The sequence below is a fragment of the Calonectris borealis genome, chromosome 8, assembly GCF_964195595.1.
Source record: "Calonectris borealis chromosome 8, bCalBor7.hap1.2, whole genome shotgun sequence".
Taxonomy (NCBI): Eukaryota; Metazoa; Chordata; class Aves; order Procellariiformes; family Procellariidae; genus Calonectris; species Calonectris borealis.
In genome coordinates this window covers 28,459,279-28,478,778 of record NC_134319.1, presented here as the reverse complement: position 1 = coordinate 28,478,778, position 19,500 = coordinate 28,459,279, and the positions used below count along the sequence as shown (strand labels likewise).

Here is a 19,500-nt window from a genome sequence, read left to right as displayed (position 1 = left end):
TATATTCTCATCATACAAGCCTACAAGACCAAAGAACCTTACAGTTCAATGAAGTATGCCTATAGGCAAAGTAAATGAAACAAACATCTTGTACTGGTTTTAAATGTCTTCCAAACAATCCAAGTTCTTTTGCTTGATTTTCTTTCCGTTTCTTGTCCGAGTCTTTTAGGAAGAAACTGGAAGTTTTCTAAATGAATTTATATACACAATACACTAACAGTATTTCAGTAATTCAAATAGTATATATTGTTACAATGGCCTGTTACTATCCTTACCAAAACAATTTGCCTATTCATAGTTCACATACGAGTAGCACTAAGAAGGTGGGACACCATGTGAGCTCCATTGCCCAGATGTTCCCCTTGGTCCATGGAAGACAGTTCAAGCATCTTCCATTACAATATTGTTATCAACAAGAAACTTCATACATGTTTTTTCTTATATTAAATTACCTCCCAAGGTCAATTAAAATGCATTGTCTTAAAGACTTAAATTTAACATACTCTAGAACAGTACTACCTTATATCCAAGAATATTAACTCTCCAAAACAATAGTGTGCCTTCTTTCTAACCCAAATTTAGAATGCATATACTTGAAGTCACAAGGCTGATGACCTCCAATACATATCCTAATCATCTTATCCAATAATAAAATACCACAGAAGAAAGTTTGCCAAAATAAAAATGGGAATATTTATTATCTTTTCTACTAAAGCAATGCAGATCTTTTGAGATTATACATTGGTCTTTGCAACTGTTTCTACAGCTAAATTCATACTTTTCAATTTTGTAAAAAAATTAGACACATACTTCATAAAAACAAAGACACAGCATATGTCACCGAACAATTGGATAGTATTATAATTGTTAGTAGGGATGAGCAAAGAAAGCTCATGCTTATACTTAAACTCTGGCATTTGTATCGTTATCAAGTGGGACAAAATGGGTACATTTTCCTTGCACATTTTTAGGTCCACTTCCCAAGCTTTCAGAAATCAGATAGACTTAAATACTGAATTTGACCAAGAGAACCTAAACATTACTTAGCAGTACTACATGCACAAGATGCAGGAGAAGGAAGAAAATTAGACCCGTGCATACAGTACAAGACAAACTGTTACAATTGTCAAACGTGCGCTGGACAAAATTTAAAGTTTATGAAAAGTTTTATTTGTTGTCATGAAAATAGTTTCAGAAGCACACAATTGTATGTATTTTGCAAAGTCATCTTCACTTGGCCTCCTGAACTTTCTTGGCATTCTGTTTTTCTTTCGCCTAGAAAACAAAAGGGAGATGATTTTAAGCTCTGATTAGACAAAGATCACCTTTTTGGAGCTTTGAACGACTACTCATTACATTTTTGAACATTCAACAAAATGTGCTGTAGAAAGAGACATTTTAAATGTAAATTTAGACCCTTCAGAAGTATCCTACTACTATTTTACTAGGTTCATATATAAAGCCTTTTAAGAATACATATAGGTTTAAATATATAATATGAAAGAAACTGTAAGATCAGCTAAATTCCATAGGGGAAAAGGAGAGGTGAAAGTAAGCACTATATTTAAAACATAATTTAACCTTCATTTTTCATATCTCCATATTCATTTCATTTAACATAGAAATAACTCTTCCTAATGAAAACATTTTATGGCACAAGAAAACACTGCATTCAGATATACTGATTATCACAAATTAAACTCTGAAGCAACCAAGATCTTAGTTTTTTAGATCTTTCAAAAGAGCAGAGTGGAAAAAAACCACAAGAGTTCCTATCAAGATATTTGCAAACAGATTCTCATATAACTTTTATCAATTGATACATAGTTCAAATTGACAGGGAACTAGCATTTTCTTCCTTATGAATTTAGGAAAAAAAAGATTAGGCAAGAAGAGGGGACAATTCAGATACAACACTAGCCATTTTCTGTTAAAACAGTTGTTCACTCTGAATCAGACTGTTGCTTGTTACCACTTATTATTGAACAGAACTGGATTTAATTCAGAGATTTAGAATTAAGATCCATTATCACTAACTGCTTGGGTCCACTGGAAATTTACTTATAAAAGCAGCTTTACAGTGTTATAAACTACTGACCTGCAAACATAGTTTAAGTAAATTCAGCTAAAGAATGTACTCATTAAATAATATTTAACTCTTTTTTCATTATAATAATATAGAGATCCTTTTTCAGTGAGAGTTCAAAATTAGGGATACTGTCTATGGCACATGAGTAGATACGCAAGCCAGCACTGATCGTATTAGAATTCAAGTACTTGACTAAGTATACAGTTTAACAACCTTGCCAAAGTAACACTTTAATAAACAAGCCTTAATACAAACCTTAATAGTAAATCAGTGTTAATAGCTAGACACCTTAAAAAGGGGAAAACAATGAGCCAGTAAATCAGTATAAGAACAGAGAAAATGAAGAGAACAAATTTCAAGATACCTAAATTACCAGAACCTCTGTGCAAAGGTTGCCATCTAGTGTTGACAGCTAGATAAATCAACAAAACTCAGCATTAAGAGTCCAGGTTGGCAAAAGGGATCAATCTTGTACATACACATCTGTCTATGTACATATTTAAAAAAATCTTCAGTTCAAAAAGAGATATCAAGATCGTATGGGGAACTCTACCACATACTAACTGGAGCTACACATCACAATTTTAATAGGACTTTTAATTTCCTGTGTATGTCTTTTGTATTGTAGCATCTTATGCCTTGTAATGTGATCGTTTAGCTGATATTGAATTGCCTCTTCCTATATCACCATTAGAAAAATTTGTTTAGGTTATCAAAAAGGAGATACAGTTTGCCTTTGCATAAGAGTTGGTCCCACTATCTCCAGTCTCCATTGGAATTGTGCTTCTTGAGAACCGCAAGGGACTATCAGGTAAACTAGCAATATATCTCAATGTAGCAGTTTAAATAAATAAACCCATGCCACTTATGTTTCCAAGATATTTGACTGCATTTTTAATTTTAAGTAGAAGGTATGAAGAATTATAGTAATATACTGTTTCTTAGAAGTCAGGTAGGAAATACTCACTTTTTCTACTAATGGTATTAACTGTTGGTGCTCTGCTAGAGTCTTTAATAATTCCATGATGAAAGGCAGGTAGTTATGTTTTCTTCTAATATTTTCAATCTAAAAATAAATTAAAAGCATTAACAGAATTATTATATGGCTAAATGGGGATTTTTTTCCCATCCCCGTTGTTGTCCCCCCCTCCCACCACCACGAGCTGGAGTTCTTTTTTAGATTTCAGCCAGCTAAAAATAAAGTCGAAGCAATAAAATTCTGAGCACACGGTGAGAAAGTATATGCCAGATGAATTTACTCCTCTTAAGGCACAGATTCCCCTTACAGTCTTTTGTCATACTAGCCAAAAACCCCTCAATGATTAAGCAGGTTATATGGGTTAGCCACTGCTGTAACACTGACAAGTACTGTTATCAAAAAATCCTACTTAGTAAGAGGCCACTGTTACATATAGTAGTGTAATTAGCAAGTCCAGCAAGAAAAGGCTGATCAGCTTTGTGGGGCATATACAGCAATTTCTTTGTAGGAGTTCTAGAACTCACTGCGCTTAAAAAAAATATTTTAAAGTGAGAAGGATACAAAGAAGTGGCAAAACAAAGGGAACTAACAAAGACCATTACAAACTGACTTGCAAGCCTTAAGCTAAAAAGAAGCAAACTGGTAGTTAACCTGTAAATTCAGGAATGCAACATGAATTCACATAACATAGTCTTTCTAGTATCTATCCAGTTCCTTCAGATTAATTGCAACAGCCTCCCATACACATAAAAGCTGGCTTTTTACAACTTTCCCAATAGTTTAATCAAAAAAGCAAAGGCTACATACCTTATATCTTTTTAATTTTTGGTTCTCTTCTTCAATTAACATCTGGTATTTTGCAACTTCTGATTGTATAGAACTTAACATATTACTACTTTGATCTGTATCCATAGGCTCCTCCTTCCACAGAAGAGAAAAAATTAAATGGATGACGTTACTGCAATTTTATTTTTTTTTTTTATTAAATTAAATTAAGTCTTGTCTTAAGAGTATTTATATCACAGAAAGATTCAGTTTTGTGTACAGTTATAGGAACATTCAAGGAATTTCTGCAGTGATTTACAAGCAGATTAGCTCAGGTACTAGGACAAGAATAGTTCCACTACACAGCAAACTAGTCAAGACAGAGCGCCACAATGACATGGTCATACTGTACCAAGTGCTCAAATCAGCTCACTCAGAACTAACCAGAGCTGCATCAGTGCATCCACACAGCACTGCACTGGACAGATACGTAGTAATCCTTCCCTGCTTTTTTTTAGTGATACTCCATTTGGAGCAAGGAAAGAAGGAGGTGAATAATAAAGCGAAGACACAGAACTATTATCAGAGAACTATTCCAGTAACTTAAATACCATGGCCTACCTCTGCGAGTTGCTGCTGTAGTTCTGCAATCCTCTGCTCATATATCATCTTTCTGTCAGATACAATAGCCATCAAGTTAAACCTTATCTCACCTTCACTGTATCTAAACGAGGAACAAAAAAAAAAACCAACCAAAAAAAACCCACTTTCAAAATTAATCATTAACATGACAACTCAAAAACCTCCTCCACAATTTCATCATCAGGGAATGTATTTTGTGGAAAAAAAAAATCTAAATGGATATATTAAATTAAGGTGTGCTTCAGATCCAGTCTGGCCACGAAATAAAATCAGACCTCAGATGAGCACTGTCCAATATGTAACTCCTAATAACCTCCTCTCCCAAGATACTACTATTCCTGTGTGTGGTCACAAAAAATAAATGTTGAAACTGTCTAAAAAAGAAAACAAAACATGATATAGTTGACAACAAAACTTGAACAAGACTGCTGCACACAACCGTTTATACTTTCTCATTACTGTTACTTGTTAGAAAATGTTGGAGACTTCTTCAGACAATGTGAAAAATACATTCAACAATTAGACCAGCAGGACTTTCAAAGTTTAAATTCTCCAAATGTGATTTGGTAGTAATGTTTTGCTTATCAACAAAAAGACTTCAAGTAAAAGACACTGAAAATTTTCTAAAAATGGCATAAAAATCAACTTTATTTCTAACACGTTTGGGGCTGCAGTTTGGGGTCAGCGCCAAGAAGTAGGAAAACTCCTATAGTATGTTTTTCTGGCTTAAATTTCTAAAACAAGAAAAACTCGTTCTCTATAAATACCAGCTGTATGGATATAGTTATTATCTGGTGTTTTTAACTGTAAACGCACACCAAACTTTATCCATGGTAATGGCATTCTTAGTTTTCGCTTGCAAAGACCCACAGCTGTCTAATGGAGTTAATAATCTTGGTCTTCCTTTTTCAGACTACTAGTAGGATCTCCCTTCGCTACACAGATACCTACTTTGATTAATCATACAGGAACACAGCGTATTTGAGACTTATCTATCATCACATTTGGCTCATGTTGGGCAATAGGTTCTGAAGTCACACAGTGATATGCACGTAAAAATGATGCATAAGTGTCATTCCTTAGAAATTCAGTTGAAAGACTTCAATTGAAGGAAATTAAGAATAAGGAATTTTTAAACATATATAAAGTGCTGTATTTTAAAAGCATCATGACCATTTACTTTTGTATACGTTTCTCTATGACAGGCCGTACAGCACTTATCCAGTCATCTTGATTGCATGCACCTAGAAAAAAAACACAAAGAAAAAAAATTAACCTTCTTTGCAAAATTTATTGCAAATTCAAAACTTGTATAATGCAACTTCAGAGTATGTAACAAGTTCTTCCTTGGAAACTGCATTCTCAAATTACTCAGGTGATATTTTAGGAAGTGGAAGACACATTTTTTAATAAATAATATTTAGATAATGTACTGGCCAAAGCAATGGAGCAAAACTAAATTTTAAGGGCATAAGCATCTAACATTTATTTTGTTGATAACAAGAAACAACGGGGGGATGAAAAAGTATGTTATGTAAAATTTTTATGACACAGAAGAAATTAGTTGGTATGACAACATAAAAGTAGACAGCAAAAGAAAAAAGTATGGATAGTTACAGCTGTTCCATTTAAACAAAATAAAGAGTTAATGCTATATAGATGCAATACAATGTTAAAAAGTCAGACACAGAAAAAAATATAAAAGGGTATATGATAGATAACTTGATTTTAAGATAAACAAGAGAATAACTAAAGGTGATTTCGTAAGTTGATATGCCTCTCGAACAATTTCAAGACCTTAAAGCAAATGAAGAGACTCATGATCTTGTGACCATAGAAGTTATGTTACTGGTAGGTCTGCAGACTGTATAGTCTCTTTAGCCGAACTAAAGATGAGATTTAGCAGCAAACCATTACTCAGCCTAAAAATAAATACAACTGTCAAGAAAATTGGGAAAACACTCTGGAAGTAAAGTGTGGAACATATTGAGATTATACCAGACTCAAAAGAAAGTGCAGAAGCATGATAGGCACTGTAGAGCTTTTCAAGACACAAGACGGCACACATACCGCAAGTTAAGAGAGATTACAAAAGAGGAACAAGTCTTACAGAGAATAAAACTATGCTAAAACTAGCTATTCTTTTTTAAACCATTGGGAAAATATTTTCTGTCTAAGAAGAAAGAGGGCAGTGTGTAAGCACCAGCCACATAACGCATAAAAAGTGTATGGAGTCAGCTGTATACATGCTCCTGCAGAAGAACAAATGATAAAATAAATGGATAGTTTATAATCAACCTGAGGAAAAAAAAAAGCTTTGAAAACATGACGTGGGAATTTTCTTGGGTGACAATACCACAAAAAGGAAGATGTGGGGAAAAATATTAGCAAAAGGAATTGCACGCTATAGGTAAGGAAAGCCAAAAAGACTACATAGTTTTACCAGGTTTTGTTAGAGACAGCTCAGAACAACAACATATTTCCTCAGGTAAAGAGAGCAAACATCCACAAGAAGCGGGTTATATAAACTTCTCTCTTGCAACAAAACTATTAAGGTATTAGAGGCCCACTGGATTGCACGGCCTGTTCAATTGATTGCTGAATGAAAGGAGAGAGAATCAGAAATGTGGAGGAAGCAGGAAGAAAATGGCATTTTCAGACCAACAAAAATAAAACAATATAAATGACTGCAAAGAAGTACAAGCCTGAATAGCACATTAAAAAAACTTTTAAAAAATGCTTTATTTTAATAAATAACTTCGTGTGCTCGTATAATGTACAACCAATTTGTTGCCATAAGCTATTGTTAAAGTGAAGGATGTTCAGAAAAAATATAAAGTATTACCTAAATCAATTGGTCCTTCCCTTAAGCCATCTAGTTCATATAGCCGTCCATTAACAGGAACATAGCTTACAAAGTGAAATGCATCTTCTTCTTTTGCTGAAGACTTTGCATCAAATTCAAACATCTGTTGTCTGCAAAGATAATTTTAAAAAAGATCTGAGATTAAAAAGAATTTGCTCAAATTTTGCCTAGATTTAAAACATGTGTTACCTGGCAAAACTGTTGTGAACTTGCCGAATCACTTCTGAGTTGCTTAGTGCCAAACCTTTCATCTGAAAGTAACAAAATTAAATTGTAAGCCAACGTAGATATAACACTATAATACTTAAAATACAGAAAGTAGTAGGCACTTACCGCAGCATCAAAACTTTGTGAAAATTCTTTAAATTCTGACAAAGTCTCTCCTAGATGGATATCTTGATGAGCACAATTTAATAGCACACTTACTATGGCTTGAGTAGCACAAGCATTATTAATTACCTAGAAAAAAGCGTTAAGAATTTGTTCAGTACTGGTGATAAAAATTTAATTTAAGCTAGACAACATTTTTCAAACAGACACTTTCTATGCTGATTCACATTAGAGCTTCACTTTAAAACAGGCAGCAAATCTAGTTTGAGTAGCCACAGAAAAGTCTTTGCCGTAGGAGACTAATAAAATGAACGCTGGATGGCTGTCACATACAATTCATTGGTAAAACTGATACTTCACACCTCTACTTAGAAACTCTGTCATTCTATTGCCTCACCACCTCTCTAAAGTGATTAATAAAGGACATAGAAGAAATATAGCAATCCTCTGAACTCAGTGGAAAAACAAATATAGTACTATTCAAAGCAAGCTGCCCAAATTGCATTATTGTATCTATGGTTTTTAAAAAAAAAGTCAACTCTTCCAAAGAGGATGTCCTTCAAATAATCAGAATTCCTACCAGGAGTAGGAGCTCAAAAAAATATTAACTTGGGGCAATAAAGTACTTTATGGAACCCAGAATTTTTATAAAAAGGTTGCATTGGACAAAAAATTTCAAATATCCTAGGGATAAACTAATAAAATTTAGAGGTGTTCCAAGATATAAAGATTTTTTTAAAGATGGTTTGCTGAATAATAAGCCATATGAAATTTTAGATTTTTCACTTGTTTCTTAATTTATAACATACCTATCCTTTTCAACCTAACATTTAAGTTACTAGTTTGTGTGACACTGTTCCTTAGACTTAAGTGTTAAATATTCCATTTTTAGAAAATATAAACAAACCCCTTTATTTTACAGCCATGTCTTTAATGTTGCTTAGTAATACCCAAACTACAGTATTTAAAGAAAGAGACTACAAGGATTATTAAATATAATCTGAGATTTAATTAAAAGCACAGTAATCAAATGGTATAAGGCTATAACACAAGAAAGACTTCATATTAGCAGTTTTTTCTCAGTGAGCTATAGGTTAGGAAAGATAATGTATCTTCAGTCTATGAGACTATTTTGCAATTGAAAATGCTACTTAAACCTTAGGACTGGGACAGAGGATATTGATTTTGTATTAAAAAAATGAAAATTAGTCAGTGTTGTGAATGCGAAACCACTTCCAACAAGAAAGGAGAAAAAAAGAAAAAAAAAAAAGAGGAAAAACCACCAACCTGTTTTACAATCAAAGCTAATCCCTAACAAAGGAAAACCTACTACGTTAATACTATAAGCCACATCACATATTCATTTTCTATAGTTCAGGGTGTTCTCAGTTCAGATTAGGTCTGTATAGAGCAGATGATAAAGCAATAATAAAGCATTTCTTAATTTAAGAAAAATAAATTGTATTTTGACTGAAATGGTAATCAAGGGAGTCAACTACACACGCAGAACAGATTACAGCAACCAAAACTCAAAGTAAACAAACCTGCAGGTACATAAGCTAAAGGCTGGAGTTCACACAATTACAAAATAAAGGACATAGACAGAAAATCCATCAAGGGCAGTGAAATAATGAACAGCAGCAGAAAATTTAAAAAACACAGACTATTAGAATGACATAATTTGAGAGAATTAATACTATAACATGGGAAAAGGAACCAAGAACTAAAGATTATCTGAGATATGACTAGACAATGGTATCAGAGACAGTTGTAAAGGTAGTACTAGGATCAAAGCAGGAAGATCCTAAGTGGATTAGAGAGGGCTAACCTGAAACAGTGGTTACAAACATTGTAATTAAGCCGACAGAGAAAGGACAAATAAGGTAGACACCCCTATGGTGAAGAACTATTAGAACAATGCTATTACAATGACGGGAGGGTCACTACAGCAAACTGCACTTGTTAAATGATAACTAATACAGGACATTATAGGGAGAGACAGCACTAAGTGGTAACTATTTTTACTGAAAAAATCAAGATGGAACAATAAATTGCTCTGGCAGACGGCTAACCCAATAATGGCTTCAAAAAAGGGAAGGGAAATTAAGAGAGATTCTATGCCTAGAGGCAAAATCAACACAGAAACTGTGTTGGACCAGCTGGACACAGAAGCTTTAAACAACAGCAAAAATAGGAGGAAAAATTAAACTCGGCAAGGAATTTGTGGTCTCATCAAATATTTGCCTTTCAGCATAAATATATTTTTGTATTCCAACTACAGTATGAGAGGAGTCTGTTTAACTATATAAGGACCAAGCTAAACAACCTTGTCTTACTGCTAGAACATAATATGCAACAGATGCAGATCTTAGACCAGTGGCCCCCAGCTGATGAAATGGAAATACACTATAGAACTACAAATACTCTTCAGAAAGTGAGAGGCAGGAAGTAAAGAAAAGGCAGCAAGAATAGTCCTGTAGCAGAGGAACAGAAGCAAGTGCAGGTGATAGGCACAAAAAGACAGTGTGTTCCTGGATTTAGATGACACGAGAGAACTACCAAGATGGAAGAAGGAGGTACCTAGCTAGTGGTAGTTCATGGGCAGGGTGAAGAGCACAGAGTGAGGAGGAGGTCATTGCAGGACCAAACGTAGACGACTGCAAGGTTTATTTGTCACACAGGCACAGCATCCTATCAATGCACACAGCCAGTCCAGCACTGCTATACACACAAGCTAGTGAGTCCTTCGAGAGAGAAATTGGTCAGGCTACCCATCTACCCTAATTTCCAATGTATCTCTTATTTAAGGTGTTTCAGCGTTGCAGAAAACATTTTCTGCATTTAGATAGCATGACAATATATGCAGGTTGTCCCAGAAAGATTTTTATTTTGACTTGAGGAAACTTAAGAGGATTTTCTGTATTTGTCGAGAAATCCCAACATTTGCCTGTATATTTCTGTCCAAGAAGTCCTGGCAAGATATTTGATTGATCAATATTCAGGACTCCAACTTAAAGCAGATACCCATATTTGAAAGATTTTGCTAGCAAAACTGTACGGTGTATTTAATAATATTTGAAAAAAAAAATATATGCAGATATATATATGCACATTAGTGAGATGATCTCAAAAAAAGAGAGAATTGCCGTATCACCAAGTGAAGCTTAGCTTAAAACAGACAAAGGAAACATCTGAATAGGCTACTCTGGCACACTCTTCAATTAAGATGCATAACTTCATAAGCATGCACCTTTCCCTAAGGATCCAATCCAAGTTTCTGGATCAACTTAAGGCTGAAGCACTTTAAGATCTTGACTCGCATCTTCTATCTGATGGATTACGTATTTTGTTTTTCAAAAAGCCATGGACAACCCTGTGCTGCAATTGGTAGTATAACCAGCAAATCTCTGGGATGCTTAGTAAGTGAACCCCAATGTTACAAAACAGCTGGCTTTACAAAGCTCAACGTGAAAAATTCAGCATTAGGACAAAGTTCCGAAACTTATTCTTGTTTAAAAACCTTACCTAATTTTATTTATTTATTTTTATTCCTTTGGAATAAAGATATAATCTTCCTGTAGTTACATTCAATTACTGAAAATCTCTTTCTGACTTTGATTAGATGTGTTGCAAGTTCATTTTACTTCTTATAAGTTATCTGTTATCCCAAGTTTAGCTTTAACACAGATATCTGGTCTATCCTAATGTTACCAAACTTGAAAATGTCAAAAATTTTTTGTTTGAAATCAACTGAATTATTGGAAATGTTAAAAAAATACATATAATATGCTTCCATTAGTGGCACAAAGATAACTATTTTTGTTTTGTTATTAACAGTATCCTTTAAAAGATCCTCATTCTGAAGGTATATAGATTTTATTCCCAATTAATAAAGTTAATGTTTTATTATCACAATTGTAATGTTCTATCATCTCAATGCAGCATAAAATAAATACATGGCACAAAACAAAGGCATGATACCAATACTTCACTAATAAATCCTGAAGAAGTTATTAAACTAAAAAATTTTAGTACATAAGTCTGCAACAAGGACATTCTTTTTTGTCAGGAGACACTTCCGCTTCTGCAGTGATCAGCACAGAATACAGCTATTCAAAACAGTGCTGAAGATAGCTGAATCCATTGAGTGGTACAATCATGTAGCCACTGTGTGTAAAAATAACAGCAAGGGCCTACTTAAGCAACACAGAAATCAGGAAATTCAGAGTTAAGGCTGAAATTGTATCCTTAACTCACCTCATTGTGCCTAGGTATCCTAGCTCAAAGGGTATGTAAGACCATCCAGAGTTCTGTGGCCTCAAATAGAGGACCAAATCATACCTAGGCATAACAGGGAGGCCAAATTTAACATGAGTGCACATAAAAGTGACCATTTAAAAAAAAAAAATCCTTTAATATGCATGCATATTAGACAGACTTTAAAATTCAACCCCCCCACATACTCATGATTCAACTTTGAATAAGATCTAGTTGTCATTTGGAATTCAACTACAACATCACTATGAAAGTGGATATGAGCAAAATATGAGCATGCACAAGCTTCCTATCAAAACTGTGTTTCCTAATGCAGTTTTAAAGATGTTTTGCTAGACACATTTTGAGAGCTGTAGCCTTTTACATCTAGCTAAAGTTTCCCCCCTCAAAAATGAAGCAATTTTTAAGATGGAACATTTAATTGAAATTGAACAGAAACGGAGCCATGCTGTAATAGCATCACTTCTTTCCCATACTAAATTGTTGTTACATATTAACAGTTACTTAGTCTTGCTCATACAGGATTCAGAATGATACTTTAAAACTTCTCTGCACTAAAACGGATTGTACCAGATCTCTTTGGATGGTTACATTTAAAAGAAGAAAATGTATGGGAAAGGAAAGAGAGCCAAAGACTTCTTGAGGTTTTTAGGGCTCCAGTGTCATGACAGTTTTGAAGATACAGATCAACAGACCAATAATCTTAAATGTCATAAAAATTTTGCTAACCCAGAAAACAAATCTATTTGTTCTGGGGTTCCAGCCTACAAATGAACATATGGTTATTTTACTCATCACTTTTGTAATTAAGAAAAAATAAAGAAGTCTCGACATCTGAAAAAGATTCTTGAAAGATAACAAAACCCCACCCTCAAGGCCACCATAAAATTGGACTTAGAACATGCATAGAGAAAATAAAAAAGGCACATGAGCCCAGTTGTATGGTAACTGGGAGGAGTTGCTATTTTACCATAGAAATATTTAATATTAGTGCTTGTCTTCCCTTGTGCTCCTGGGTGACTCAGAAGGATTCACAGACTGCAGTTTCAAGAAATGCAATAACCTCAGCACTACTATAAAGAAACTCCTGTTCTCTCCCACTTACCTTTTACCAGCTTTGGCCTGTACAGACTCACTGAACAAATACATCTCATAATGTGGCAGGAGACCAGCCCAGAATATATGCACAGAGAATCTACAGAAAACTGCTGACTGATGAGCTGCACTGGCTCATGGAAGTTCAATGAGCAGCTGAGCCATTGCAAAAGAGGAACAGAACCATAAAGTCGAAAGGAGGCAGGTTGGGAGGACCAAGACATCCTGCTGTCATCATCAGCAAATCACCAGATCAGCCATTTGCTTGAGAAAACACTATCAGTCCTCAAAACATAGCTTGTCAAGTTGGATCTCTAACTAAGGCTAACTTCCTCCAATGTGAAAGTCACCAGAGCTAAACCGGTATTACAAATCCCCCCAAAATATCAAAACCAGTTTCTTTCATTTATCTGTGGACTTTTAATTTTAATTTCTTTGTGACTATTTCACTAGTTGTTTAGTCACAATATCTCAGTCCAGGCAAAACTGAACTGACATGAAATACAAGCATATATGTGTCTACAAGAAATGTTTTGATTTTGCTAAGCCGCTGCATTTGATTAACAGAAAAAGATATTCTAATTTTAAATTCTTTGCAAGTTACTTATGAAACATATATTCCATGCCATCAAGTGGCATAACCAAGTACTACTATTTTAAAATAGTGAACACTTCTAGAAGTTGCTTTCCATGCTGAAATTAATGAATTCTTAAGAGTCACTCCAGCACACTCTCCTTAAAGGCAGCAGGTGAAGGAGAGGGAAGATTAGAAAGTTCCTACACCTCCACAAAGAGGTTTCAGGCTTAAGAAAACAGTAAAATACAAATGCTTCAAAGAAAGCTACAAAATAAAGAAGACTTTTCATTGTTAGCCTTTAATTTTCTGCTTTTGTTAGCAAGTCTAACGTTACCCGAATTTTCTGATGTACATTCTGCAATCCCAACTTAAAGCTCAACAAAGCTCCTCTTAGCTACTTGCTTTTAAACACAGTGTCATGCTTCAAAAAGGGAAGTGGAGAGTGGAGGAGGGGAAAAAAAGCAAAATAACCGGAGCAAGCAGACAAATGCTTTGAAGCTTTTCAGCATCCACAAGAACAGCAATTCTGGGAGAACCTCATCTACTCACAGGAAAGAAGAAAGATTAAATTCCTTGAATGAGGGTAAATCTGCCTTCATCTTAAAAAAACCTCTCTAGATTCATATCAGAGTACTTTCCTCCTGCCACATAACTACCCTTTGAGAGTTATATCAAGGATTTTCCCTGAGGTTCTTTGCATCAAGGCTATTCTGTAGCCACAGCCTACTGATCCCTAACAGTATGTTTGATTAGGTAGAAATCACTAAACCAGTGTCTATCAGATCTATCAACCTATAAAGACATTTGGCAAACTACTGCTGATCATTGTATCATAAGAATGGTTGCACACTCTTGGACTCAACAGCTGCAGGAGAGGAAGAATGAAGAAAACAGTATTAAAAAAGACCAAGGAATAAAGTCATCCACAATAGCACGAAACAGTAAGGTGATTATAAAAGAAACAAATTAAAGACGATTATCTGCACAACAGAAGCACATGTACAGAGTAGCCAGGAGAGCTATAGATATACCTAATGTTTCCATTGTTTTCCATATTTCTATACTTTTAGCTAGAATTGTATGGAGACTTCTTTATATCCTGAAATTTACACACAAAACACTTCTGCATTCGTGGGGAAAAAAAAAACAGAACAAAAAACAGAGAAACAAAAACCCAAACCCAACAAGCAGTCTATACATCAGTCTTCATATAAAGCCTAATAATTTGCCCTTTGATATGAATGCTTTGTAATTAACACGTGTAGGGTTAGCAGTTCTTGTTTGAACTGTTACATTTATCACTGTTTGAGAAGCAGGTCTTGAAAATGAGCTAAAAACATTTATTAAATACTCCTACTTTCATTCTGGTTACTTTCTCTTGCTTTTATTGCTTGCAAACTATATGCACAGCAGCCCGTCAAAGCTAACACAAAATTTCAGTACTACTCGGTATTTAATAAAACGCAATGGATTACATTAGCAAAAGCAATTTTTCCTGTAATTTCTAATTTAAACTCACCTTTCTAATTTAAATACTTAAAACTTTCATGCCAAAATGGTCTGCAAACTCTTAAAGGAAAGTATTATCTTAGAGTTACGCTGCCCTGGCTGCAGAGCATTTGAGAAACACAAGAAATAAAAACTGGACCAAAATAAACATTTCTTCCTAGAATTTGTTGAAAGTGGTTTCAAAAAAATAATTTGTTCATACTGCTGAGAACATTTACCAAATAATTCTTTATCACACAGAAGAGTTACTTACTCTTATAGGAGAGGGCTGACAGATAAATAATAGCTTTACTCTTCCATACTTGATATTTTTGTCTGACTTGACAGACCAATCTGATTTTCTTTGTTAATCATCTTTTAATACACAGTTCCTAATGTCACAGAATTTGTTAAAGTTATTTCACCTTGTAAAATGTTAATTTTTGTGTACATATTAACAAAAACTTTATTTTTCAGTATCAAAAGTTTCATGACATATCTAAGAAAAATACTGAACTTGCCGTACCTGTTTAGCAAAAAATATTGTATCCAGTCTGGAATCCTGAACAACAGAACCTGCTGGTTCCTCTCCAGGCTGCCACTTGAAGAGGAAAATCAGCCCATGTACTGGCCTAAAAAATAAAATTGATAGGAGAAAAATTACCTGTACTGATGAAAAATATCAAAGCCAGAAATCTCTACTATAATTTAACTGTATGCTGGTACAGTAATTCTGTTAATTATTTCTTTTTAAACATAGGGAACTGGCACTGAAATTTTCAGATGTGGTCTTTTAATTAGGCAGAACATACTTTAGGCTTCTTCCCGTATACGCTAAACAATCCCAATCTGAATTAGCATTTAGTCAGTAATTTTTGTAAATGAGGACCAGTTTTCCTGGTTACTGTAACTATTACAGTTGCACAACACTTATTTGAATTTGTTAGTGATAAATAGCTATCAAAACATTTGTCAATCATATACAAGAGCTGGTAATCCTTTCAGGCATAAATGAAATATTCTAAGAGGAGCTCTCATGAAACTTCGTGCTCTGAGTTATCTATCTGAGAAGTAAGAGAAATCCAGTTTTCTCTTCTACTAAAATTGTGTCTTTTCAGACTATATGTCTTGTACAGTAAACAGCTTTTACTGCATGTTGCACTGTATTTAGTATTGCCGTAAAACAAAGATTTATTAGTAAAGGAAACAATACTTACAAAATCTACAGCTACATTAAAGCAAAAACTTATTCATCATATCAACCTGAATTTAAGGTCATCCCCACAAAGATGCCACAAAAGGTTTATCTACAAAAGGTAAATAATACTGTACTGCATAAGAAGCTTTTCCTAAGCTCTGACCAGAAGTCTGAGATGTCTTTTTAAACAGTGGGTCAACTGAGGGAATTTGAAAAATGCTACGTGTTATTATATTCTTTTAACTATTAGTGTTTAAGTTAAAATACTGTACGTGTGCACGGGAAGGAAGGAAGCTGGCCATCACTTAAGACTAGTAAGATATACATCTGACAGTACAAGCAAGCAAAGCTGTTATTTTATGAACAAAACAGGTAATGTTCTGATGAAGGATCATATGAAGTACATAGTGCAAGCAACAAATAAACCACATCTCAAGTAACATTTCTGCCATTCAGGTGTCACTTGTCAAATATCTTCAGTCAGACAAAAATTCTAAAACTACATCTTCTGTACTAATTGCTACATATTCCAAAAGATTAATTATACAAGCGTAGGATATCTGCACAGGAATAGAGTATGGTCTGGGTTAGACGACATTTTCCTCTTAAAATCTGCTACGTGAACACGGATAACACTTAATGCGTCACAGACAAAATGATAAAAGAATTAATATTGCCTAATGAGGGCAGAACTGTTCCATGTGATATCAGTCATTGTCAGTTATAACAAGCCTATTTGCCTTCACATACATATGGAAGTGGTTCTGCAGGAAAAACAAGTTACAAAAGTACGTAAGTACAGTAAATTAATTTATTTAAGGCAACAGATGCAATATCATGTTATGTGAGGAAGACGGGAGATAAAGCAAGGAACAGAAGTTTGTCAAAGAATTTGTCAAAGGATATAATGCAAGCCAATGACAAAATCATTGGAAACCTATTTTCACATTCTAGCTGCTATTAGCGTTTCTTTCCAAAACCAGAAAATCTAGATTAAGTACCAAGGCATTAATAAAAAGTAATTTAATTGCCAGGTATTCAATTAAATCAAAATCCTAATGAACTTCTGTGGAAACTGAAGAAAAACAAAACAAACCAAAAATCCACCACCAAAAAACCACCTGAGTTTAGTACACATTCTTTCAGTGACTTCAGACAAATGTGAATAAAAACCATACAGATTAGAAAAGTGCCTTACTTCAATTTTTCAAAGTTCTCTGGTTCTAAACTCCATATTTCTTCAACTTGTGCTCCTCTACAACCTGAAACAAGGAAAGATACATGTTTCTTCAACTACCCCATTTAAAAGGGACGCAGTGAGTAAAGACAGATACATGAAAGAACTATGGTAACATTTACAACTTGTATGTCCAGCTTATGGAAAAGTCTATTTACAGGCTTTAACGCATCTTCATTAAAAAACCAAACCAACCAAACAAGACGGGTCAAGAGAAACTATTTCAGGAATTCCTCCTGTGTATGGTGATGTTGTCTTTATAACACAGTTGCATTTTAAAAAGCAGCAGAGGAGATAAACATATCTTTGGTCTCATGTCCTTTGCTCAACTGAAGATAATACTGTTTTTAAAGACATTGTCAGCTTGTCCAAAGCAGAACTTAAAACACCTATCTCCAGAGAAAGACTCATGGTAGTAGACTAATAATACTGTAAACAATACACTCAAGCAGGACATGTGCATAAGACAGAGCCCCAAAAGTTCAAATACTTAGTATATGGAAGATTAGTTTATTAGTTAAATAGAAACACAAAAGGAGAAGCATGCTTGGACTTCACTTGTGAGAAAAAGATGTGACAGAAATTATAAACCGATGTAACCTAGCACAAAGTCATTTTGCTTCTTTGGCCAAAATCCTGTGTAGACATATCTATTGTTATAACCACATAACCACAGTATTGCCAAAGACATTAAATACAATTCAACATAAAATTTAGTATTCTAAAAGCCAAAGCAGTCCCTCGCAGGCTACCCAGCCTACTGCCAAGCACCACAGCTCAGCTTGGACACAGTCCCTTCCCAGTCCTCTCTCCTGGCGGCTCTGTAACCGAGGCAGCTGGCACACAACCTGAACACCTACGCGGCATGTGCTTATCAAGCTCTCCGGCAGAAGCGTACGTGTGCTCTGGGCGACAGCAGGGGCTCCGCTGCACAGCCCGCGCTGCGACTGGGCACCCACCGCCCCCAAACCGGGAACACCTGGGCGGCGGCGAGGCAGCCCGACGCCGGGGCTCGGGGCCCTCACAGCTGCCCTCAGCCGAGAGGCTGGCCACGGCCTGCGGTGAGTACGTGTGCAGGCTGCCGGGGAAGCACGGCGCTGCAAAGCGGGAAGCGCCAGGCGCTGCGAGCACGGCCCGAGGTCGGCATAGCCGCGCAGAGGTCGCGAGAGACACGTTCATTCCCACTCGCGTCCGTTTACCGCCACACCGCCTGCTTCCACAGGAGCACGTTTCGCGACACTCCCGCACCCCTCGGCCCCGCGCCTCCCCTCCGCCGCGCCCTACGTCCCCTTCCCCGCCCGGCCGGGCCGCGGCCGGGCTCAGCCCACCGGGACCCCGCGCCCTTCGCCAGGGAACCGGGCAGCGCCCCGCTGGACGCGGCGAGCGGGCCGGCCTCGCACCCGCGCGGGAACAGCCGCAGCCACCGGCGGGGCTGCGGCCTCAGAGCCCCACTGCCTGCCCGGCGGCGCGACCCCGGCCCCTCTCCCGCTCCCCCCTCACCGAAGCCCTTGATGAGCTCCGTGAAGACGCCCGGGTCGCTCTCCATGAGGCACCACTCGCCAGCGCTGCTACCTCCCGACATGGCGGCGGCCCGCGCTCTCCCTCAGGCTCGGCGCCGGTTAACCGCCGGCCGGTTAATCTGCGAGGCCGAGGCACGCCGCTCCCTTCCCGGCAGGCCCCGCGGCCCACGCCGCGCCTGTCATCTCTATGGTGAGGCGGGGCGGGAGCAGGAAGCGGCGGCGGGGATTGGATCCGGGGCAGCCGCCCGCTGCCGGCGGTGGCACCGCCCCGACCGCGGAGGGGCCGCGCGTCCGCCCTGCGGCTCCGCTCCTGTGGCGCCGGAGGGGCGGCGGGTGGAGGCAACCCCCCGCGCCGCGCCAGGAGGCGGTTCCGGCTCGGCGGCGCTGCTCCATCCGGGCACTGGGGTGCGGCCGCGGGAGGCGGGGGGCGCGGCCCCAT

At 36.9% G+C, this 19,500-nt stretch overlaps 1 protein-coding gene across 3 annotated transcripts; it reads right to left on the bottom strand.

Annotated features, from left to right (window-relative positions):
* Window positions 1-1,147: 1,147 nt before the first annotated feature.
* On the bottom strand, window positions 1,148-19,458 carry UCHL5 (ubiquitin C-terminal hydrolase L5). 3 transcript variants are annotated; one of them, XM_075156569.1, is made up of 11 exons: window positions 19,042-19,458; window positions 17,503-17,566; window positions 15,633-15,738; window positions 7,675-7,800; window positions 7,531-7,592; window positions 7,321-7,451; window positions 5,656-5,719; window positions 4,455-4,557; window positions 3,876-3,989; window positions 3,057-3,155; window positions 1,148-1,275 (listed from the first exon to the last, which is right to left on the bottom strand). In XM_075156569.1, the coding sequence occupies exons 1-11, from the start codon at window positions 19,121-19,123 to the stop codon at window positions 1,231-1,233; spliced, it is 996 nt and encodes a 331-aa protein (XP_075012670.1). In that variant the 5' UTR covers window positions 19,124-19,458; the 3' UTR covers window positions 1,148-1,230. The 3 variants fall into 3 exon arrangements, with proteins under 3 accessions (XP_075012670.1, XP_075012671.1, XP_075012672.1); XM_075156570.1 differs by having other exon boundaries at window positions 4,455-4,506; XM_075156571.1 differs by lacking the exon at window positions 19,042-19,458 and adding an exon at window positions 11,929-12,012.
* Between the last annotated feature and the right edge of the window lie 42 nt (window positions 19,459-19,500).

Bases quoted from the DNA above. Each gene is read 5' to 3' on its own strand.
- UCHL5 (XM_075156569.1), bottom strand. From the start codon at position 19,123: ATGTCGGGAGGTAGCAGCGCTGGCGAGTGGTGCCTCATGGAGAGCGAC. The intron at 17,567-19,041 runs GTGAGGGGGGAG...TCCTTGTTTCAG, and splicing joins GGAGCTCATCAAGGGCTTCG to GTTGTAGAGGAGCACAAGTT. The intron at 3,990-4,454 runs GTAGGCCATGGT...CTTCTGTGGAAG, and splicing joins TACAGCAGCAACTCGCAGAG to GAGGAGCCTATGGATACAGA.